The following is a 25,460-nucleotide window of genomic DNA, read 5'->3' as shown; positions in this document are numbered from 1 at the left end:
GTTTTTGGTTGTATTTTTTCGGAAGTTACACAAGCCAAAAGGCAGTCAGATGCATTTTTGTAACTAAAAATGGAAGTTTAAGACGTAATAGGCATGCCGAAGTAAAACTTATTTATCCTTAAAAATAATAATTTAACTTGCGTTCACTGTGTACTATCAAATACTGCTATAATACAAACAACGAGGTTGGATAGTCAAGTCCTCCTTACGAGGAAACGGTCCTGATGCATTTTAAACACCGGTACTGCCGTGTGAAGACCGGCGCCGCGGTCACCTCTACCATCCCCAATGCATGTAGGAAGTCGCCAATACTTGTAGCAAGTTGATGATAGACTACGCCACCTTATGATTGCAAATAACTCACCATAAAGAATGGACAGTCCAATAGACAAACCAAGATCATCAGTGGAAACAATAGTGATTGATATAGTAATTGATTATCAGGAATCTTCCTTCGACTTGAAGACAAACTTCGTTCGATTGATCAGCTGATAGTTTCTGTGTGAAAAAAAAAAATATTGCAGAAGAAACTCTTAAGAACTAGTAGACTTGATTTGATTGATAGAATGTCAATTCATTACTACTTGTGAAAACTTCCTTTAAAAATGTGTAAAATTTGCCAAGAAACTTCAAATGGAATTTAAGCCTCATCTTAAAGCAAGATCATTTGGATGATAAGTCCCACCCTTTTACCCCAACACAGGTTTGAGAAGGACGGAATTATGTTTACGATATTTTTACTCTAATTGTATAATAAAATTAAGAAACCGTAAGTGGGGCGTCGAAGAGCATTTCGAGGAATCCAACAAGCCTTCAACATATCTGATAAAACCAACACAATTCCACCGAGGAAAAAATGAGCCTTACTTCACGACAATGGTATTTCATGGCATCCTTTACGTAGCGTTCCAGCGACCGAGGAATGGGACTGGTCCACCATGTTTAAGAACACCTCTGCAACATGCATATGGGCAGTTCCTTTAACATCAACGATCAGATGGCATGGCGTATGGTAAAGCTTAAAAGTTTGGAAATTTGGAGTTGACGTATCATAATCTCGTATTAATAATGAGGCATGGTAAAGGTATTAAGGCCTTAAACCAGTGCCTAGAAACACACCCTGTAAAGTCCTACATCTTTCAATGTGGATAATGACTCCAAGCGCACGAAGCCTCAAAATGCTGCAGCTCTTGTACAATACATTTGCTCAGAGTCCCGATGTGACTCGAGCTTAATTTACCTGGTAGATGAAGTACAGGAAGTAGAAATCGCAATTTTCAGATTCGTTGGTGGATTCGTAATGAAGGAGAAGATGTTGCAAAAACTGGTGTTGCTCGCTAGCTGTTCTGCACCACCTTCAAATTCCGTTTGCCGTTTTGTACCGGATTACGTTGCGCTGTGGGTCGATCGATAATAACAAAAGAGCAGGATAATTATTATTGTTGTGCATCTCCATTGGACATCGCCATTCGCCATTGGTCTTGGAAAGGTGACCTCATACCGCCCCCGGGTATGGCGCCAGACGATCGCTTTACAACGGCACTTTCTAAAACATGTACTGCATTTTTTATGCTGGTTTTTGTATCACTACAATATGTATTGTTTTGTTTTTGTCTTCCTTTCTTTACAGGTGCACAATTCCACAACAGTGAAGGGGGTGGATTTCTGTCGAGTGTTTTTTGCTGTCTTCGGTTAGATTTTTGTTGTTTTCTTGCCATTGGTAAACGTCTTCACACCATTACCGTCGAACGCTGCAAAAAAATCCATTCGAAAGGGGACGGATTGGAAAATTTACAACCGTATCGAGCGTTTGATGTTTACCGTGCGCGAATCCATTTTTCGCGCGGGTAACGCTTCGTAACGCCCACACCAGCTTGCACCCGCACACGGTTTCGACTAGAAATGTCGTCGAAACCGGTAACGCCGGTCTCGCAGCGCCGTGCGTATCCTGGCGAAAATGAAAACACCAAGATCCCGCAACCCTTCTGCCGGTCCTATTCGCTGCGCATGCGCACCAGCCGAAGCTTCCATGACTACCAACATTATCGAAGCGAGTGCTGCGATTGCGATTGTGGTGCCTCGCAGCAGCAGCAGCTGGGCAGCCATCCAAGCAGTCTAGTCATGCAAGGATCGGGTGTGAAGACGAAAAATACGACCACAGTATTGCACGGCGGCAGTAAATCGATTTCCCATGGCCACCACCATCAACAGCAGCAGAATCAACGTTCACCAACGATGGCAACTGCCAATCCTGCCACGGACATTGTCGACGAGGTAGATTCATTCGCTGTTCCAACTAGCACCGGGAAGGATGGTCCGATTCCGAACGGTGTAATACCGCACGGCGGTGTCAGTGATGGCGGTCATATTCTGCACGGTGGCAACTGCATCAACTCCTCATCCTCATCCTCGTCAGGGCTGTGCAAAGCGAAAGGAGCGTGTCAGCAGCTGAAACAGCAACCCAGCATCAGCTGTCAGCAGAAGCAGCACCATGAACGTGGCATGGTAAGTTGTGTTCTCGTAAGTGTTTGTGTGCGTTTTTTAAAGGATTACATAACGAAGGACATCGATACCCGGCGTGTAGGGGTGACCCAGTTTGCGTGGTTATGCGTAATGGGCAGTGAATTGTGTCAACAGAACGTGTGTCAGTGAATTGTGAATTAGGAAACTTTAGATAAAATTATTTTTTAACTTATTATTAGCTGAAGGGAATTTCTTGATGAAGTGCGGGTAAATGGAAGTGATTGAATGGGGGAGTCAAGAAATCAAGGAAGTTGTGTGGGCGACCATTGAAAAGGCATGTACATTGCATACAACTGTCAAATGGTCGTGAGTGTTGTTTGTTTCTTCCGTAATCTCCTGGCCAAATATACCGGAAGTCCTTCTAGAGATGCCGATGTGAAAATACTTCTGTTAGATGTCTTTTCTAACGATGCCTTTTGTGTTGTTTGAGCAAAATAATTTTATAAATGTAAACAACACTTTGCATATTACCAACTATTCTTTCAACGTTTGTCGATGTTCAAGTGAAGATAGTGAAGTTTATCGTACCATTTATTGCAGCGGCAGAAGTTATTCTACGTAAAGCAAGAAATCGATATGCTGCGGATGGTGCGATTAAGTGGTCAAACATTACCTGTGACCAGTACCCGCTGCAGGGGTCATTGAAATTGTTTAGGGATCACAAACGACGTTTTAGGTCACGCGGCCTTCGAATGGTTTGCTAGAATTTTTGATATAACGTAGTTGAATAATCAGGCCTCAACTACGGGGGAACGATCTGGATGGGATTTAAATCCCGCTCCAGCCGTGTTAAGACTGGTGCCGCTGTCGCCTCATCTCACCTCACAACTTCGCGTGCCTTGGGTCAACAGTTGGCAATCGTACCTCAACATAGATGTCGAGTATGCTGGCCGCAAACAATCGGTAGCAATACATCAGTCTTAAGAAACTTCACCACTCGAAACACCTGTCCAGAGTGTATGGTACGTCTAAAGTTTCATACATCCACCTCAGTCTCTGGACTCTGTCCAAAACTGAAAACAAGTTCTTTAAGCTGCCGTTCGACCGGAAAATGCTAAGAACGATGTTTGGTCTTCGTGCTTGTGGATTGACAATGGAGCCGCTACAATGGCGAACACTATTGATGATGAAGATTTATGATCTTACTATCGTTGTAACTATTTAATCTTGCAAATTTTTTCATGCGAATGCTACTAGACGACCTTGTCTTGAGAAGTTGTCACATGTAATCCACATGGAAAAAGGAGATATTTGATTCTCATCCTGACATTGATGTTTTCCAGGGGACGTCGAATGGCCGCTACTCCATCCAGCAGAGTGATTGTATACTCGATGTTGTCTAGATTCATGGATTAAAGTTTCACAATGTTATCATTGTTATCAGCTTCAAGATGATGAAGCCTCTGTTTTCCTTTACCTTTTTCAGCTGCACTTGGTCCACGCAACACTGGTGTTTTTTTTCAAATTCAACGTAACTTTCAAAAATCACCATTTGCTATTTGCATTTTATTTTGCCATTATTATATATTTTTTGCGGTAAAAGACATTATACAAATGTCTTTTGTATCATGTCAGGCGGTGGGTAATCTGAAGAATAGCTAAGTCTTTGGGGGTTTGGTAGCACCAGTAGGGTTATCCAATGAAGATGTCTGAAAATAGATCTATTCATTAATATAAACATTTAGAAAAGAAACAGAAACACATGTATTCGATTTTTCTAATGCCTCAACGGATCTTGGGTTATCGTTTCTAATTTTACTTTGACTTTCTTACACGTAGCTAGATAATTAGGTCCCGTGTGCGGTACAATGGTACAGAATTCATTCGTTACATGGTTTTTGGAATTTGTAACGCTATAACTATGCTTACGGAACGTTATCTTAGAGATTTTTCCAGAATCTACCGAGAGCATTGGATTAAAAAGCTGCAGACAATGTGAAACGTTACTATTAACTAGACCAAGGGCAATATAAATTACCAATAGGAACATTGCATTCGATCCAAAAGCAATCGATCGAAGCTTATTACTTCTAAAAATGTAAACCGTTTTCTCTATCACCGATGATCACTCACCAGAAATATGCATGCCATGCGGTTAACAAGCAAAAACTCCACACCCCATGCTATGGTTAGTAAAGCGAAAACAAAAACCTAAACAAATCGACTGTGTTCGGTGCCGCGAACCATGGCGCACAATCGCCGTTGGTGGTTTTAATAATCGGTAATCGTAAATCACCACCACCCTCTGCTCCCTATTGCAGCTGAATAATTCGCAATCGATGAGTAAGGTTTATGTGTGTATTTCGGATCGAACATGAGATGGTTGCATTCGCGCTCACGCGTACAGTGCAATGATTATGATGGGTCCGATTTCCCATCATCAACAGCAGCTGATCTACATTTAACACAAAACACAACATGCACCCCGGGGCCGAATCGTCGGGGCCTTCCAACACCTGATAATGGAAGATGATGGCAGGTCCGCAGGCTTCTACTCAACGATGATCCGTGGAAGATGGCTTTCGTCCAGGGCGTAAGAAGGCTGCTTAACACCTTCTTCGATCTCCGATCGTTCCCCGGCATCCCAGGAGGGGAGCACAGCACATGGCAAATCGTTTCGATAGCGATCGCACTCGTTGGGGGCTGTAGATTGTAAGGAAAGCAATAGAAAATATAATTATGTACAAAGAAAGATGGTGGCCATAGTGATGGAGATGATCCGGTGGGTGGAATACCTTACCGTTTGATTGTTTAAAAATAGCGAATAAAAAAAAAAAAAGATCGCTTGTAGCCATCATCAACATCCATCTTCGTCATGAAAACGACCCGGCTAAGGTATCCGGAGGGTGGGGAGGGATGAAAACATACAACTTTTGCTTTTCTTTCTTAGATTGGCCACTCTCAATTAAAAGAAACAAAAGAAGAGAGATGCGCCTGATTGCGTCGGATGCATGTGCCTGCAAGGTGGCGGCGATTCGCACCGAAACACTCTCTAGCGCCAGTGGCTAGCGCCCAAACATGCTGCATCAAAACCATTGGGTTTGGGGGGCTTATCAGTCCAACGAATTCCACAATCCATTCATTCTCTTGCGGACATTCCGAGCGATCGGACGGAAGTAGCTCGTTGTGTGGCGTGTCGTTTCATTACTGCTCTTCGCGGAAAAATGGTCAATTAGTGGGGTCCGAATTTTCACCCCATTTTTCTGCTGTCGCGCGATTGTGTTGGGATATTGTGTGTGAAGCTGGACTCTAAATCTGTGTGTGAAGAAACAGAAAATTAACTTTGTTGAAGCACAAAATGGAATGGAAAATAGACCAAAAACGAAAGAACCACCTGTTTGCATCTGTGTGCGTCTCGTGTGTAAGTGAGGATAAGTGCAAAAAAGAGTATTTTGCTAAATCATCCCAGCGTAACTAACGATGAGAAGTATTCCAGTTCCAAAAGACAGGTTTTTGTTGTGTGAAGTATTCGACAGTCACCAAAAACCCTATCGCGAAAATATATCCTCAGCAAACGAACTGTGAACGCCGAACTGTGTATGGTTGCCATTGTTACCAAGAAAACTAACGTCCGAAACAAACTGATGGTCAACGATTCCTCTTTTATGCGTAGTAGGCGTATTCGGAAGAAGACGTTGCTCGTGTTAATACACTGGAAGTTGTGTGGTCGTGAACGACGTAGTTTGAACTTACCGTGAGCAGTGTTGTAACTGTTAGGTGATCGGAAACGCGTTGCTCTATTGCTGTTGTGTGGTTTAAAGCAATTCTCCTGCGAACAGTAAACACCCTTGAAGCGAATCCGCGCTCTTGCCGAATGTGTTGCACGCGTTCGTCTAAGCGAGAAAGAGCCCCCCTTATTTGAAGTGAAACTAACGGAATCGAGGGTTTGCGGGTGCTATTTGATACTAGTGAAGTTTTGCTATAAGTCTGCGTATTGCCCCAGTACAAAATAAAGCAACGAACGAGAAGCTGCTACGCGTTGAGTGAAGTGCGCATACCGAAAAATACCGAATTTGTTGAAGTAGCCCCGGGGTAGTGTACTCGTTAAGCTTCTCTCTTGGTAGAAGCTTGTAACAGAAGTACAAAGATCGCTACGATTGGCAGAAGAAAAGTATTCTAGTGCCTAGATGCTAGTTTTGAAAGTCGGTCCGATCTCAGTTACTGGAGGCTCTCTGAAGTTTTGGTAAAGAAAAACGCTGGGAGCACCACTACGGGAAGGAGAAGTACGGTTTCCGTTTGTAAGGCACACAGATTATGGGAAAAAGTGTCGAAAATGATGGTAAATTATTTGTTCAGATGAGAAAACCAGCGTCTAATTTGATAGGAACAATCAACTGAATTATAATGGCGTACGAAATAACTAATGACTTTTTTGTTCCTTTCCTTTGCTTTCTTTATTAGTCTTTGAATTTAATCAACTCTGGACACAGTAGCAGTAGTCAAAGAACGCCAAGAACTCCCCAAACACCCAACGGTGGCCCTGGGATAGGATTACAACGACAGGGCGGTGGGATAGGAGGAGGTCTCAGTCCGAAGACGCCACCCGTTTCGCCGGAATCACCAATCAATAGTTATCTGGACGATGATCTAGACTCGCTGCACAGCTACAGCTCGGTGGCGAGTGGCATGTCGTGCGATCATCCGTACGTGGCACGTAACGGAACCACCTTCAGTGGTCGCAAGATGAAGTACGTCGTGCACTGCTCGAGCCATGCCGGGCAAACCGGGGGCGACTATCTAACGCCGACGCAGCGTGCCCAGCGCCAGATACGGCGGCTTAAGGAACTGCTCTCGCAGGCCCGCTGCGATCTGGAGCAGCGTGACAGTGAGATACTTCGGCTCACGAAAGAGGTGGTCGAGCTGCGCCTGTTCAAAGCATCGCTTAGCTCCCCGGAGGAGCGAAGCAACTCGAGCGATGCAGTTACCGTGCGGGAAAACACCACGAACGATGTGAATACACCCAGCTCGAGCCAGGACATTTCGCCCATCGTCGATCAGATCGACGAGGGTGTCGCGAAGGCGAGTCCTCGGCACCACCATCACCACATGCAGGCCGGCATCCATCAGGTGCAGTTCATCGACAAGCTGTCGACGTCTGAGATGCAAAGCTCGTTTGCTGATTCGGGCCATTTCGAGGACATTACTACGTCTTCGATACACTCGAAGGATTCGTACGTCCACACGCAGGATCGGGCATGCGGCAGCGATGAGGAAATGGATGCGGAAAAGAAGCGTCTCATCGCACTGTACGAAGAGCGTATTGAGGAGCTGATCAAGCAGCATCAGTCGGAAGAGCAGCAGCTGCGCACGTCCAACAACGATCGATTCGAGGTGCTGCTCCAGAAGCTGGCCGAGTCCAACACACGCTACTGTGACTTGGTGCCGGACTATGAGCAAGTACGTCGCGAGCGTGTGAATGGGTTTTTTTTGCTAGACTACTGTAACTGACTTTTTGATTTCGTTTGCAGGCGAAGGAGCGCATAAGGGATCTAGAGAAGCAGCTGGAAAAGCTGCAAGCTCAATTGCAGGAGCAGGAAGATAAGGCGAACAAGATGTATCTGCACATGTACACCAAGGGACAGGAGGCAGAACGGCAGGAGCAAGCTGACCGTGTTAGTGACATGGCTCACGCTTCTCCTAGCCGCGTATCTATCCCAGAACTGATGCAGCAGCTCCAGGTCACGCAGGATGAACTGGAAAACATTAGGGTAAGTGTTTATTACGAACACGTGATCGTGAGCGTTCGTGCATTAATATGAATCGTATGAACACAAGAAAATGCGTCTACACACTGGTTTGTTTTTTGTCCGGTTTGAGGAAAGAGACAAATCCTCATTAGCCCTGTCCACCCTTGTGCCCAAGAAGATGGTCGTTACTGAATATTGAATGTGTGCGTGTGTTTTTTTGTTTTCTGTGTAATACATAGTTTTTTTTTGTTTTGTTTCAACTCCCAAAGGCTCCAAATGAGCTTTGCACCGATTCAATGTGTTGTGGTTGTATTTTGTGTGGCAAAATGGCTCGTTGTGTTACATTGTGCGAACGCTGGCCGTTATTGTTTGGCTTATGGTTCCAATATATAAAAATAGATATATAATAATCTCTTTTGCACAGTAAAAGTGAAAGCGCGTCTGTGCCATCATTGTTTGGTGATGTGAAACTTCACTTTTGCACCTCGATAGCGGTAGTCAACAAGTTTCGGGACACTTTTGATGTTTCCTGGTGTGATGCGAAGAGAGATTTTTATTTATTGTACAAAGTTCTAAAACTATAAACAAAATTGTTACGGCAAACATTGTTCATTTACCATATTGTTCAAAACAGGGTATCCCGAAATTGTTTCACGCTTTCTTAGGGTCTTATGTGACTTCTCATGTATTTTAGAATATGTCCTCTTAGTGATGGTTTCCCAAATATTTCCATACTCGTTTTATTTCAATTAAAAGTTGACAAGTATAAAAACTTACTTGGTATTTGTCTGCTACAAAAGTCTTTGTTATCGCTCACGAAGATCTGGAAAGATAATAAGAAAGTAAAAAGAAAAATCTATAAGCAACCGTTAACCTATTGTGGTATATCTTCAAAAATACATGGTAAACTATCGAAATCCTTTGGTAAGAATGCAGAATTATCTTGGCATGTGTATATAATCTCCGAGATATTCTACGGCATTCGCAAATTAAGAGATTAAAGATATAAAATTGGTACTCTTTTACCTCCTGAATGCGATAGCATACTTAATCTTTCAATAACGCTATAGATATAAGTTTGGCCATACCTGCACATAAAGTGCTCCGGGATGAATCGTTTGCTATTTACAATTTATCTTGTACGTTAGCATAGTATTATTATTATACTTTGTGCTGATTATTGTAAAACGGGTTTCATAGGTTTATACACCGACTTACATGCATTATAAGTGGTCGTGGATTGTTTGTTTTATTGCTGCTGCGCAAATCCGCCAACGTAGACTATGCGAAAACGCTACTACATGCACTACATTGCTTTCTATTACTGCTGTTGCCTTCCTGCCTTGTCTGCCTGTTTATCCTTTACCTTCCCCCTAAACATCAACCCCATTTTTTTTTCGTAGTCCGTTGCAAACTTACCTTATCTTTTTTGGTAAGTAATCTGATGTTCATTCCGACAGATTGCACAAATTCATGATAGAATCTTGAAATCCAAAAAAGCAACAATCATCTGGTATCGATTCGGCCTGTTTTTTTTTAAAATCCTTTTTTAGTTTCAAAACATATGTAGTAAAAACAAAACTATAAAGTAAAAACACTCACTCATAACTCACTCTTTCTCCCCATGTTCCCTACTGTCGTTCACACACTCTCTCTCCAGGATACGAACTATCAGCAAGAAAATGGCGGTACGCAGGTTTTACTGAGCGCAAAAGAAGCAATCTCACTCTGGCTTCTCGGTGCCCGTAAGGTTTGTAGAACAAAACAAATTAAACAATCAATCAGAAATTTAGCCTCAACCGTCAGCAATAACAATCATCCTTAGCTGAAGTTCAGAGCAAAAGTTTGAGCTTTTAATTATCGATTAGTACCAATGTTTGGGCAAATTGTCGCTTCGTGAGTGCTGATGCTTGATGTGCTTATACTGCGGTGATTTGTTTAGCTTTGTTTTACTCTATTATTTTAATCTGACATTTTTCGGTTGGTTTTGCAAATGTACTGAAAATGTTTTATATTTAAATCGTACTAGCGTGTTTAATATCATCTGTTTTTTTTTCTTATGTTCAAGTTTTAAAGATCTATGTGACACTTTTCACAACATTTTAGCAAAGCTGTGGTGGAATGAACAAGCTCCACTTTACTTTATTCTGTGCTTTTCTACATTTTTGCTTTGTAGAAAATGCAACAATTGCATGAGCATATGTTAAGTCATGGGTTTTTCTGGGATTTTGTTGCTAACCTTTTTATTGAATGTTTTTAGAACAAAAAAATGTCGCAAAATGTCAAATAATATTTTTAAATTTTTTGATTTAATTTTCACTTTCATTGTGCACAACCGTTTTGCTTCCACCTATAAGAGCACTATTTTATCAGAATTTTACAACTATTTTTCCGCTTACCTGTCTTGCTTACTCTCCTTTATAGTGTTTCCTGTTCTTTGCTTGCTTATTCCTTTATTTTTACAGTGCCTAGCTTTATTTAGTTCTTATTTTGCCTTATATGAAAATTAACAATCAAAGACGTACCTAAATTCAAATTCCCTTTTCAATTTTAGACCATGTACAAGCGACTGATTGACGCCCAACAGACGAAAAACAAAGTCGATCCCGAGGTGACGCTGCAGTTCCTGAAGAGTGCGATCTACTACTTCCTTACTGACAAGGAAAACTCACAGGGACACTTGAATGCGATTGAAAGCATCCTAGGATTCTCCGACGTTGAGCGTTCCAACATTGACAAGGCGCGAGCGTATAAGTAGAGTTGATTAGTGCACTTTGTCACAGTTAGTCTATGCTACAGAGAAAAGGAGTAGAAGTAGAAAAATACACACACACACGTACACAGAGAAGAAAACGAGTATTGCTATGTTTTATCTAACACAAATACACAGACACAAAACAAAATAAATATGTAGGTAACATAAGGCTTACACTTGTAGATAAGATTTTAATGTCCTTGAAAACTGTTTAAAGCGAATACTGTATGAAGTGCTGGCGTGCTGATCGATGTGGATAAGAATTGCATAAAAGGGCCTATCACTTACTTCTGCATTGTGAGATAGGAAATCTTACAGGATAAATGGGAGTGAATCAAGAAGCGAAAACAGCACAAGAAAGCAGGATGTAAAAGGGTTCGATTCAAATCATTAATTTCTCTTCCTTTACTTCCTTTGGTATAATATTTATTCGTATAGGTGGAATGCTTTAGATTATCATCCAGAATTTGTGTTACATAGTGCTTTATAAAAATTAAATTTTGGAAAAAGACAATTTAATTGCTACTTTTGTTAGTCGATGGCCTTAAAATAAGAAAAAAGGAAATCACTTTTCTCTGCCATCCACATTTTGATACACATCAGAGTTACGAGCCAATCGACAAAAATCGATCCATTATCCGCGTGTAGAACTTCAGAGAATTTTTATCAGTTTGTAGTGCACTTTGAACAGCGATAGAGATGAAAATTACGCATACGTCCAAAAGAAGCCGCTTTCAAATTAGATAAGTAATTTAGCTATCACCAAAAATATAATAATATCCCAGTGGTGTGTGGTCTCCGACCGCGCGTTAACCGACGAAACAAACCTGCAAGCTATTTACTCCCTTATTGGTGAATGTTATACATATTTGCAAAAATTCTTTGCTAAGATTGTTGTGAATTTGTGGGAGAGTGCTTTAACGGAGTCGATAGTCCTTGCCGTGCTGTAGTGCCTCAGCCAAGCGTTTATGCATGGGGAAAGGGTTTTTGCTAGTGTGAGCTTTACAGCATCGAATGGTGAATGTTGTGAGTAAAATACCATCCTGAATGTGCAGCGCATATTTTTGCATGATGACATAGACTAGAGCGTGAGAGTGAGCTAATATGGCATAGGTACATGCCGCGGATGATAGAAAATTATACAATTATTCTGGAAACAAAAACAAAAAACAGGATACTGACTTCGATTGGGACATATTCTTACATTATTAATGAAAAATAAAACTATAAAACGTTATTGTTGCGAAAAGTAGATCTGGAAGAGTTTTTTTTTTGTAGGATGAATATGATGGATGGATGGTTGTTTGAAAGAAACTGAATTTTTTTAATTTATATTTTATTATGACGGCTTAAACTGATTGTTATTTCTTAATATTTTATGTGGTCGGATTTGATGGAAAATGTTTGTGTTACTACAAGCATGTTAAAAAGAATAAAGTTTTACAACTTTGAAATTGTATATGCAACATAATGCAACGGTGATCGATGTCGGCGTGGATATTTTTCGTTGTACAGCTTATTTCAATAAAAGCTTATTCAAACAAAAAAAAAAAAATAAATAAATTTTATGCATTTGGTTGACGGTTCCACATGCTTCATATTGACCAAGCATATACGTTAGATACCCGTTAAAAATACCCTTTTATGCTACAGAACATATTTGCGTCAGAAGCCGCATGATGTCCTACAAAAAGCGCCATGTGCGTTACAAACCGTTACGTTTTATGCTGCAATTCTTTTGACTTTGCCCGTTTGAACTTTTCACAGGAATGGTTTTGGTCATTAACAAAACTTGTATTTGGGGTGGTCTGGGACCGTCTTCACACAGCAGGACCGAAGTTCAAATCCCATCCAAACCGTTCGTAGCCGAACCGTAGTGAGAACATACTATTCAACAACGCAGTATCAACAAGTCTAGTAACTATTCGATCGACGGCGTGACGTAGCAAGTCGTCAAGTCAAACAGAAGAAGAACGCTTTAATTCGTTACTTTTTTACTATTGATAAAAGCACACAGTTAGTACATATTTTACATTAATATTTTTATTGTATTATATTCATTCCAGTTTTGTCGCAAAGAATATGTTCATGGAAACGAAAAAGGTATTTTTCTCTTACATTAAGTTTAGCTTTTTATACTTATTTAATTAATTTATTTATTAAACGGCTTTGCACAATTTGCATCGGCCGACACGATTTCATTTGCAATCAAATGTCAAAATATCACCCCATGTAATGCTACGAAAACGCTGCTTGGGTAACGCTTTGACAGCGTAGGCAAAAAATGTAACTTGGGTGTAAAGCCTGTCAAGCACCCTTGCCGGATTGTGGTAGCTGGGTTTTTTAGTTTACCAATTTTCTTCGTGTTGGGCAGGTTGCGCTTGCATTCGTTGCCGGAAAATGCAGTAAATAAAGCATAACCAGCAGCAATAGCGGTATCGTCGTGCACCGTAAACGGTACGTGCTCGTCCGGTGGAATTGGAGGAAAAACTGGTGTGAAAGTTTAAAGTAAAAGGGGTAAGCAGCACCGACCATCTCGGTATGGTAAAACAGGTCACGGCGATCAGGTGCTGCTGATGTTGGGTTGATGTGGTGACGTTGGTGACGACTTCAAAAACGGGCACAGGAAGCTGATGACGTTGTGTGTTTATTTACTCCCAACGTCCCCGAGTGCAGTGGAGTTGTGTGGCGTGTGGTGCGTTGTCTATGACAACGGGAACAACAACGGTCGGTGGTGCATTTTCCAGTGTTCTTGTTGGCAATCGAAGGAAGTGCTAAGACCCCAATTACTGATGGTGGTTTTGGAAAGAATGTAGTTCCCATCGAAGGATCCGTGTTCGCTGCCTTGCTCTCCGTGTCTTGACAGATTGTCGAGTGTGTGTTCTTGTTGCAGGCTGGCTGTGAGGTGTGGTGTGCAGTAGAGGACCGTGTGGGCTGCCGTTCCGATGCAGTGCGTAAGCAAGTCGCGCGTACATGCTGTTTTTCATGCCTGCATGACTTGATCTTTGGTACCGTGCTGGTGTAGCAATTCAAGGTTCCCTTCACAAATAAATCCGATTTGTAAATCGTCTAGAAATTGCCTATGGAAATAGTAATTAAACAATTATCAGCACTGTTTTGATGATTGGATATCGCCATGCTAACTTCTCAATACGCAAGCTGCGGGGATTCAGAAATAATCTCTTACCAATCGTAAATCGTTTCATTCAAGTAGGTCTAATCGTGCTCCTTCGCCGATTAGCGCGAATAAGGAAGCTGTTAGCTTAAGTCATTCAATCATTCTAGTCAGTAGAAAATCTCCATTTGCTTCACCCATTGAACGAGATAAAACTCTCAAGAAAAAGTATGAATGGAAGATAAAAAAAAAACTCTCGTGTCAGTGGCCGCCGGTATTGTTAAGATGCTTAAAAAAACAGTCTTCACTCACACACTCTGTCCGTTGGGATGAGGGATCAAAGAAAGAGTGGAAAAGTGGTTCAAGAGTAAAACGTTGATTGGTGCTGCTGATGATGATGATGATCGCGGGGTCTGACCGATGTTGAGAAAACCTGCTGGCGTTGGCCTGGAAAACCGAAAACGTAAAATTATCCACGAAGATGGGCCGCTGCTCCATCGTACCCTCGTACGCTGCTCTCCGTGAGTAGGAAGATTTTGAAGGCGTGCTTAGGAGTTTAGTTTTCATCCGTCTGGAAGCCGGATCTCGTTGTTATTTTCGGCCAAGGCAGCAGCGGAATATGTGTGTTTTCTGCGTACACGTGTGTGCATCGTTGTGTGCGTGTGTGTGTTCAAGTAAGCTAGAGAGCATGAGATGTGGAAGGTGCGGAATATAAATGCTTCCCGCGAAAAGTGTGAAAACAAGCAAAGGCACGAGGGGCAGCAGCCCTCCCTGATGCGTGAACCGGATAAAAATATGAAGCAGAACTTGTGCAGAGCAAAGAATACGAGACGAGACACACCAGCGAGAATTGAGGTGAGTAATTTTCGGCATGAATCTTCCTCCTTTCACCAGAATCGTTGTTTGATCTTGGGGCCACCATTGCTGAAGATCGTGATTAGATATGGTTCCCCAACGCTTTAATCCCAAACTCAAACGCTGTTCATCTTCTTGTCTTGTACGCCCTCCTCCAGAATTGCGTTCAACTGTTGATATCAGAATTATGCCCTTGTTGAACAGCTAATTCTTTGGTGCATGCCGTCGATCGATATTTTTAAATCACGCTGTAATCACTTGACTACTTTGAATGGCACTGCTGATTGATAAGCTTTCCTCATTCAACTATGCTTTGCCATCATTATTTCTGGTCGCTTTTCGTGACGCGTCCACTAGTGGTGGTTGGTTCAAATAATTGATGGCGGAACCAGCTGTGTGCTATAGAACGTGTAGAAGTGTAAAAACACATTAGTCCTTTCGTGCAGTGTGCATTGAAACGGAAAATAATATTAATCAACCGATGGCCTTCACTTGGCGATAAAGTTGTTCGGATGGAACAAATTGATATCTAAAACAGTTACAGTTATTTTGAAGTGATTTGCTGCGGACACACGATGGACGCACTACGCAACGACGCGTAGTGTCCCCAGCGATAATTACTAAAATGTTTCGCTAAAATTCGCTTGAAAGATTTTTGACATTGTTCTTAGTTTTACAGGGTTTATCGGCTTAGTTTGGACTGGCTGCCCACATTTTTGAATGCAAGCTTTGGATTTTTGATTGGGAGCATTGATTTTCATCCGAACGATTTATGACAGCTTGAAAGGTCCCTTACATAGTCAGTCAACAACCGAATGTGGCAAGTAAAAAAATGTAAGCAGCCAGTCCAAACTAAGACGGTAAACCCTGTATAATGTTGATTGTATGTATTTCTAGCATCAAGGTTTTCCTTTCTTCGTTAGAATGATTTCTTGTATATAATATGGGAATAGGACCGGGGTTCAAATCCCATCCCGACCGTTCGCCCTTGGTGAGGGCTGACTATCCAAGTATGCCACTATCAGCAAGTATAGTAGTAAGCCATTCGATGTCCGACGTGACCTAGAAGATCTTTAAGGCAAGAATAACCCAAAGTATAACTGGTAGCGTTTCCCATCTATCGAAAGGCAGATATGGGTATCGAATCCCATGCGGACCGTCGACCCTTAGGCAGGACTTGCTATCCACGAATTTGAAGTTTTTTTCTTGTGTCAATGAAAAAGAAAGTTGTCGGCTGGCCGAGAAAAATGGTCCACAAAAGTCACACAATTGCTCACTTTCAAGGTTTCCGAATTTCCGTTCGAGAAGCACTGTACAAAATTGTAAAAATGTGTAAACAATGCCACATCATTCTACGTGCATCAATCAGCGAAAAAGAACTTATTTGCAATCATAATTAAATGTTTAAAATATGGTTAGAAAAGAAAACCGTTCATTTTCTTGGGAAGCAAGCCATCCATCCACCATGCTCTTCATTTGCGTCCCATGCGAAACGAGCCCGCCGTTTGTTCAATTGGCTTTCGGACGGACGTGCTGCAAAAGTTAGTTAATGTAGGCTTCAAAAACTTCTATACGCTTTCTTACCATTCCTTTGACTTTCCACACAGAAAACGTACCGTGCGGCAGCGATATGGGAAGTTTCGTTTGTAAACTTTTTGGACGAGAGACGCGGCCCTTTGGCAGCAAGAAAGTGTCCAGACAAGGGGAAAGCAACAAGGAAGACGGAGCGCGCTTCAAAACGGCCAACTTGAAACAATTCCGGAAGTAAGGTTACAGCGGCATGAATGGCACAGATACATGTACGTATAGCCGTTGCCTGCTACCTGGCCATGTCGGTTGTTTTGCGATGTTTGTGGTCCTTGGGAGGAATTTTGTTTTTCCGGCCAGCGTTACCGGTACCGTGCACTTTTCTGGTTTTGCATTCGCAATAAGACTGAGCCAAAGTTTGGCCTGATTCAAAAGCAGCGGCTTGTTTGCGAGGAAAAGCTAAAGAAAAAGCATAAAAGTCAAAGCACCAGCGAATACTGCCTGCTGGGTCTGGTCCGCAGAGAACATGTGTATGTGGCTGTATTGCAATATTGTTATGGAGGTTTTTTGTAAGCTTCTTTTATTGGTGTTGCTGCCGCCGCTTCCTTGTTTGAAGGCGTGTGCATTCCAGCGTACCGTCAAAAATGTTGTTTCACCAATATCGGCTACGGGGACTGCCCGACCAGACTAGCCAGACGTTCGGCTCGGCAAGGAAAGTGAAAATTGACAAGGCAATCGAGTAGAGTCTTGATTGATCATCGTGTGTACACGCTCGGCCGGGCATGATTGTGGATGAGGGAAATAATAATTATGTTCTCAGGTGAGAATACAACGCTGTCGACATGAATTTTCGTACGTTGAGTAAGGTCTGATGTGTGTTGGGGCTCTTCCGTACAGTATTGCTGGTTGGGTTTGTGGCAGAGGCATTGTGGATGAAGCACATAAAATGGGAAACATGTTGTTCAACAGATTCATCGTAAATTATACACCTTTAACCAACTCGTTTGCTGCAGGCTAGTAATACATAAACAATACTGTATATTCCTGTATGTTTTTGCCTAATACGGCCTTGCCGTCCCTTATGAATAAAAAAAATCCAATCCTCGATTTGCCTAATTTTGTTGTGGAAAATATTTATATTTTTAGTTGTGTAGAAACCATGAAGGTTTTTCGTTGATTTTGACTCATGTGTTGGATCCCATTGGCCAGTCTGGCCATCGCTCTCTTTACTGAGAGTATATTTTAAGATATACCAGAGTGTTTGATTACACCTTAAAGCTTTAGAATTAGCTTAGTCTGTCAATATTGCAGTCCAACAGGAGTTTTCAAGAGTTCAGCAATCCACAAGAATACATAATTGATCGCTGAATAAGGCCACTAAAGGCTGAAGAAGGCCATTCAGTGAGCAAAAATTGTACCTTAAACTAGCTTTTTGCGCAGGAATCTTCCGATTCAATTTTTTCTATCGTGATTTTGTTCAAAATTCAAATTCGCGGAAGGATTCGTCAATCTAACCAGTACCGTTGATATCGTCAAACTTTTCCAATTCTTCTACCAAAACTTGGAACCATGGAAAATTCCTTATGAAATGATTTCCAAGGTGAAACATAACACATCATCCTGATCACGGTGAAGACTATCAACGTTTGCTACAAGACCTCTGATAATGAAGATATTCATTCTGTACACGGATTTTGTCATAATGCTTTATGTGGAAAGTCATATGTAGAAACACTTTTAGTGTTTTTTTTTATTTTTTTTTTAGATAATTTTTTTTTTTGCAAAAATTTAAAAAAAGTTTTATAGAACACCGGAATGTCAGGTAATTTCAGTTTTTTCAGCCTATTTTTATTTTTTAAATTTCTCTTTCATCGTGTAATTGTAACGCTTCCTTAAGGTTGTTTATGATGGTGATGGCTGTCACAGTGGTTGGCTTATCATAGCGAGGAAGCACTGTCTCAAGCTGATGAAGCTTCACCAGTGTCTTTTCCGACGCAAAGACGGTACAACGATTATTCCTTCGCTCATATCACAGAGCATTAGTAGATTCGCATCAAGAACTTGCTCATCTTAAGATAATGGTCTATCAGGTATTTAGATACTATATTAAACCGATCCAAACCTGGCATGGGAGTTAGATTAAATCCTCTGCTGGTATTTACAATTTCCTCCTGCATTGTATGCGTGTAAGGGAGCGTATTACTTGTTATGCCACAAATTTTGAATGCAAAACCACCTCACAAGATTTTGGAGGACCAAAGCATACGTGCCCCGGCGAACGGTTCGATGGAATATCGAAAAGATCCTTTCGGTTGTGGTTGCCTTTTCTAATCCGGCACGGTTAGACGGTTGGAAAGACGCACGCTGGGGAAAACGGTCTATTGTTAAGTGAACCGTGGTGCGTGGTTTTAAATGAGTTCACTCATCCGGGTATGGTATTTGGAAATAACTTTTCGCCCAGGAAGGGGAGCATGCTGGTTCAGCGGAGGTGACGCGTGATAGGATAGATCCTATTATTTACTTTAAAATTTACTATTTGCTCATGAGTTCGGTCTCAGGTGGTATGCTATAGTCGATAGTTTGTGTACTATTTAGATGAAGTTTATGTCGGAAGTTTAGTCATTTCGGGTCTCGCACGTGCGTGCGGTCAGGAAATAGATGGTTTGGAAAGCGTTAGGCCCAGTTTCAGTAGATAACGTCTATATTTGGATTTTAAGTCAGGCGGAACTCTTTCGTCAGATAAATCAGAGTTCCTACAATCAGTAGGAATGATAAGTCTGCTCTGTGACATAGAATGTGCGATTTTATGTAAGAAAGTCCTCGAATTGCATTACGTGGGCTGCTACATATATTTCTGGCCTAGGCCACGAGAAGTGTTGCCAGATGCAATCTAATATTTTTATTCTAAAGTTTGATATTTTGGAGCATAATCACACTCACAACATTTTGACGTACGACCATCATTTGTGATGTTTCCAATTGACTTGAACAAATCAGTTTCGCCAAAAAGATGGAATTGACCCGCGATCATTTTCGTGCGATCACTTTTCACTACTTTCGATGTGGACTATCAAGAATAGACTGCTTTAATGAACTCAAATCTTTGTATGGCGAAGAAGTACCATCCTATAGCACTGTTAAAAACTTGTACAAACAATTTAATCGCCCAAAGCCATGTTTAGAGAAGATCGTCCAAAAACGACCGTTGTGTCTGAGGATATTGATGCCGTTAAAGATCTAATTGCACAAGATCGTCAAGTGACACTCTCATAAACACTATTTTGCACAAACACTTGGCCGTAAAAGAGCTTGTTGCCGTTGGATTCCGCACAAGTTGACAATCGCTTAAAAAAAGGCTCGTGTCGATTGGTGCAAGGAATGTTGAAAAATTACGATCATCTTGCTTCAAAAGATGTTTATAAGATCGTCTCTTAGATGACGAATCATGGATCTATGCGCATGAGCCCGAAACAAAACAACAATCGACCGTGTGGGTCTTCAACGACGAGTCAAATCCAACGAAAGTTATCCATGGAAGAAGTACTTCGAAGCAAATGGTCGCCTGTTTCTCTGGGAAAACTGGTCATGTGGCGACTGTTCCGCGTGTGCAACGAAGGACGATCAATTCTGAATGGAACACCACAATTTGTTTGCCAGAAGTTTTTGGAGAAATCCGAAAAACGAACAACAGAAGACGAATCATTCTTCACCATGACGATTCGAACTCTCAAATATCGGCGCAAACCATCGGGGTATAGGGTCATCCGCCCTATAGCACTGACTTGGCACCCAATGACTTCTTTTCATTCGCGCAAATCAAGAGAAAAAAATGCGTGATCAACGATTTTTGTCCCTAGAAGATTCTATTGGAGCGTTCAAAAACTACATTTTGGAGGTATCTCAAAAAGAGTGGTAAAAGTGCTTCGACAATTGGTTTGATCGCATGCAAAAATGTATGAATGATGCTAGAGAACATTTCGGAAAAGAATAAAACAATGTTTGATGTTAAATAATTGCATTTTCATTATTAGGCCAGAAATATAGCAGCAATAGCAGCCTATAAATAGCCAAGATGCAAAGATCCTAGCCAAGATGCTCCGGTCTTTCTAAAAACAGGATCAGGTATCAAATATCATCCGCATTGTTTCGCAGGTTCGGTTAGAAAGAAATGACTCTACGGATCCAATCGACGCCACAAGTAATTATACAATACATAAAAAAATCATAACATCTTCCCCATTATTGGAACGAAACCCATTACCAGCCCACGCTCTGTATGCAAATATATTTATTTTACTGTTAACACACACTTGATGTACGAAATCTAAATAATCAGTGATTTTATCTAGCCAATAAAATGCCCACAGCATGCCACAGCAGTCGATCATGCAGCATGTTTCGCGTCTGGTCCGATTTGGTCTGCTCTGCACATAATGCTCTTCACGGCCACTTAATAAGATAAAAGATCGTTAACCGCATTCGAACTGTGACGATTGCACCGAGCTGGACTTTAGCAACTTTCTCCATTGCTCTCCAGGCAAACCCCACGGTCCAACGCCATTGTTGAACGGCGGCGGTCTGCTTATGCTGATGGCGCTTCGATTGTGCGTTCTGCTGTTTCGGACACGGCCATGCAGTCCATAGAGTGGTTTGGTTTTGTTTATTTTCTCATCTTCACACCATCAACCCACATCTTGCGGTGCTAAATGACACTGAAGCGCAACTTGGTCAATCTTCTTTCGGTCTGTTTCCATTCTTGGCGGTACTGTTTTTCCCGCGTTTTCCACGGCGCAGTGTTTCCGGTAACAGATCATTGAGTTTACATTTGGCAGACAAAATGGTTTGCACACAAAACATAGGCGTTAAAGGGTTGACAGTAAAACGCAGCAAACTAAAGGTACATTGTGCACAGTAATTTCCCAGTGTGACCGCAACACGCGCAGGTTTTTTTTTTAGTTTCCACCCACAATAGCACACACGCAAGCCATGCCCCAAGCTGCCATCATGCGGACATCAGTGTTCATACAAATGACATCTGTGTTTGTCCTGCTATCTGACATTCTGAGCATTAAAATATGTTATTTATGTTTATTAAATACTTGACATTTAAACTTGCTAAATACGTTCTATTTTTCCTGTTACTAGACATCATTTGTTTTACTTTATTATTAGATATTATTAAGTAAATAGTTTGCGTTTTTATTCCTCACTTGTGTTGTGATCGAACAGTAAAGGACGTAAAGTGAAAACTGGCTTTATTTTTTCCTCCCAAAAGCACCCATGCTCTCGCCACTCACTTTCCCGACATTGTGCTTTTCCCACCCTTTTTGCTACGTGACACACAAATGACTCACTTGTGCTTGTTTTCTGTCGGCCTAAAAAAAAAGAAAAACCAAATGGAAAAAAGAAAAACCAAATGGAAAAAAGAAAAACAAAAAAGTGAAAACACACCTCACACACCCACTCTGGCAATAGGCTCTGGCATAGTTAGTTCATGTCCGGTTTTTGTGGATGATGTTGTTAGCTGGACGGCGATCATTTTTTTGTTGTTGTTGCTTCCGTTCTCGCACCATTGGTGGTTGCTGAAAACGTGGTATCACGACCCGGCACGCCTGCTGGTCCGCAAGTGCAATTGAATGCTCTATGTGTGCGCCACCCCGGTAAAACACTAATAATAAGGGTGGTCTGCAGACGTGGATATCATTTTCGGGCGGGATAGGAGAGCGAGAGAAAAAAAAAAAACGCAACAAGAAACATCCCAACGTTCTTTGGGCGTGTGGTTCGGGGACAGTTTTGATGTAGTGGGTTTTGCTCGGAGGGAAATTCAGTTCGAAGTGTGGCAGTTTTGCGAGTCGTCATGTCTTCATTTTTGACCCGGACGAGTAGTAATAAACCTGGTCAATTAGAAAGAAGCTTCGTGCCTCTTGGTAGGGGTTTTAAGTGCACGATGGTTTTTAGTTGCAGTTAACCGTTGGCTGTGTTATTAGGTGTTGGGAATTGGAAATACTTTCCAATTGTGGAAGCCACATCACAACATTGTACTTCATTTTGATATTTTTGAGATTTTCTCAAGAGATCTTGACGATGGAGCTGCAGCTGGAGGTCTCTCCTCGATTGCAGATCTGCTAACTAGTCACTTAACTCACCAAAATATTTAGAATAAGATGTAAATTAGATGGACCTTCCTACTTGGAAATCTATTTACCAGGAATCAGATCAAATCTCTATACGAAAGTATCGGATATTGCATTCAGAAGGTAATAGTCAACAAGCCCAAAGAAACATTATTAACGTTGGCAGATATGGATATTTGCCCAATTTTGTTCTGTTCTTTGAAGCTTGTTGTTGAACTCTATGAGCCTTTTTTGAGTCAAGTTATCTATTCGTTTGTGGTCTTTAGTGAAATCCCTACACTCTCCCTTTAAATAAAGAAAACTTCTTCTTCTTCTTCTAGACTGAGCGACCTGCTAGGTTATGCCTGTCATCTAATGGCTAGTTAGTGCTCGCTCAAAGGGATCGCCCAAAAATAGGATTAGAAAATCGCAAATTTTCAACACTAGACAGAACTTTGGTTGGCGATTTGGCATATGGTAGATTTTCTAATGAGGGTTCGTATTAGCGAATAAAAGCATATCACATGAGAATTTTATCTCGCAGTCATCTAGTGAAATATCCCTTATCTGAGCATAAAGTCATTTAGAATTCGGTCACTCATCACAGGCTGTAAAACGAGAAATTTTTAACGTAGAAATATAATTTCTACATCAAACGAAAGATTTTTTATTGTTCTTTTATCGCAAACGAATGAATACAAGCAACTTTCTTTTGATACTTCATTCTCATAAGCTGCCGCACAAATGGTTTATCTACTTCAGTAGCTGTTTTTTTCCCAATAGTATGCTTGTTGGGCAGTTGGCAAATCTGGTCAGAGCTTAATTGGGCCTTTATGAGCTTTAATAAAAAGCAAAACATACTTTTCCAGGCACTGATCCTCAGAAACTGTCGAGTTCATAGATTGATTTGTTAGGAAAACCCGTGTTTTGTGCTCCCACAGCTGCATATGGCTTGCCATACCATGAGTTTGTGGGCAAATTTGTCAGCAAAAACGAACTTATATCTGTTGGGAACATCGCCCCAAAAATCTATTTTTATGTACGTTTCGTCATTCATAAGAACGCAACCCGCGTACCGCGTCAGAACCTAGTCATACAATTTTTGGAGCACGTTTGGCGATGTAATTCAGAGTTCTGTTTGGTTGCTTTGAGGCACGAAAAGAGCGGTAGTTTGCACTCAATCCAATTGTTATGACGGTACTTATGCTGCACTGTATTTTTGCTTTGCAATATCCGAAAGTACATAGTTAGCCTGTAACGCTCTCAACACCTTCCAGTTCAGCTTACATTGTTCCTAAAAGATGATTTTGTTCAACCATTCTAGCTACGCTTTGACGTTTCCGAAACCGTTTCCAAAAATATTCAAAAGTAGAAGCCACGTTTTTAAGGAAGATTTCTTATTTTTCTTCCAGAATCATCCACGATCATGCCCAAACCCCTCCATAAGATAGAAGATAATCCAGTACCTACTCATAGGTGTAAAAAAATTCCAAATAGCTTCCCTTGGGGGCTCTACTATACATAAGCTAGAGTGACTAAATTCTAAATGAAAAGGACTTTGATAATTGCAAATCGGAAAACGCCAAGCCCTTCCAATTTGAAACTTTCGAAAGAGTAAACCTTATTTGTAGACGAGAATCAAAGCTATATGGCAAAATTGCCCATACAGGTTCATATACGCGCATCTTTATCCTATAACTAAAGTTTGTTCACAATAGTTGCAATGCTCGTTACTCTTTTGCGGCTAGTCCGAATTTTGAAAGGTATTGCCTCGCGGTCGTGTCGGAAACATTTCGCGGGAGGGGGGGGGGGGGGGGGGGGCGTATGTTAGACACGTCCATTTGTGGAGGTTCATAATAAGCCAGCGACACATAATCATTCGCTGAAAAAGGCTTTCGAAAACGGTTAGTAGTTGAGAGCCGATTCTTTCATGTTGCTGCCATATCTAGGCAAAACCATAAACCCGCTGTCGCTCTGTTCGTCTTCGTCGTTCGCCTTTATATCGTTCACTAATCTCCGGTACTTGTTGTTTTTTCACCTCCCTTCATTTTTGGTTTCTGGTAGAGTCTTCTATATCTCCCCAGGGCGGGCAGGATTAACTGTGGGTTGGTGGTAGACGAGAGACAAAGTGAACCCTCCTAATCCACGTTTCTTCTGCTCATCCGTATTTCGGAACCCGGGGTTTTCCGGGTTCCGATGATCCTGTTGCGGTGAAGCACGCTGATAAACTAATTGGATTAGTTTCTGGCAGGCAATGGGCAATCCGGGGCCGGGTTTGGGGGCCACGTTTCGTGCCGGCTTGATGTGCCGTGATTCTGATCCCCGGGCTCAGCCTTTACTGTTATAACCGCTACAAATGCTGGCTGTTTGTGTGCTCCGTACGGTCGTAAGCATCATCGAGGAGCTTTAGTATCCTTTAGAGAGGGTTTTATGTTTTTTTTTCTCTTCATTACCAGGAAAAAAAACGGATCCCCATTGCTGCTCGGCTGCATGGGCGAGATGGCGCACTCCTTTTCGCAGCGGGTAGGAATGTGTTGTGTGTGTATGGCCCACATTTATAAAAAGAGCACCCATTTTTGATTTCGTTTATTCACTAGCATTTGGTTTCCTAATCGTTTTCCACAGCCACACACAACACACACAGTTTATACCAAAGTGGAAAGGATTCGCTTTGCTGTTTTGGCTACGACTTTTTTTCCAGCCCTGTGTGTTGTGCCCCATTAGTTCGTTCGTTTTGGTGGTGTATTTATTTTCCAACGCACATTGCTGAGCCATCCTTTTGGCCACAGCTCAGTTGTTGAATTAACAAAACACACGGGCAGAGGGATTGAATTTAACTGTGCCGGGAGATGTAGGATTTTAGGTTTTGTTTTGTTTCTACTTTG

At 41.6% G+C, this 25,460-nt stretch overlaps 2 protein-coding genes across 4 annotated transcripts in view; one reads left to right on the top strand and one right to left on the bottom strand.

The window, feature by feature from the left end:
• Positions 1-25,460, bottom strand: part of LOC126564267 (SUMO-activating enzyme subunit 2-A) — a 354,644-nt gene that overhangs the window by 118,908 nt on the left and 210,276 nt on the right. The window lies entirely within an intron of this gene.
• LOC126564208 (protein quick-to-court) lies at positions 1,903-10,997 on the top strand. 3 transcript variants are annotated; one of them, XM_050221186.1, is made up of 5 exons: positions 1,903-2,505; positions 6,925-7,920; positions 7,992-8,231; positions 9,871-9,960; positions 10,765-10,997. In XM_050221186.1, the coding sequence occupies exons 1-5, from the start codon at positions 1,903-1,905 to the stop codon at positions 10,966-10,968; spliced, it is 2,133 nt and encodes a 710-aa protein (XP_050077143.1). In that variant the 3' UTR covers positions 10,969-10,997. The 3 variants fall into 3 exon arrangements, with proteins under 3 accessions (XP_050077143.1, XP_050077144.1, XP_050077145.1); XM_050221188.1 differs by lacking the exon at positions 1,903-2,505 and adding an exon at positions 6,697-6,802; XM_050221187.1 differs by lacking the exon at positions 9,871-9,960.

The sequence above is a fragment of the Anopheles maculipalpis genome, chromosome 3RL (genome assembly GCF_943734695.1).
Source record: "Anopheles maculipalpis chromosome 3RL, idAnoMacuDA_375_x, whole genome shotgun sequence".
Taxonomy (NCBI): Eukaryota; Metazoa; Arthropoda; class Insecta; order Diptera; family Culicidae; genus Anopheles; species Anopheles maculipalpis.
The sequence above is the reverse complement of the archived record's forward strand: the minus strand, read 5'-3'. Positions and strand labels throughout refer to the sequence as shown.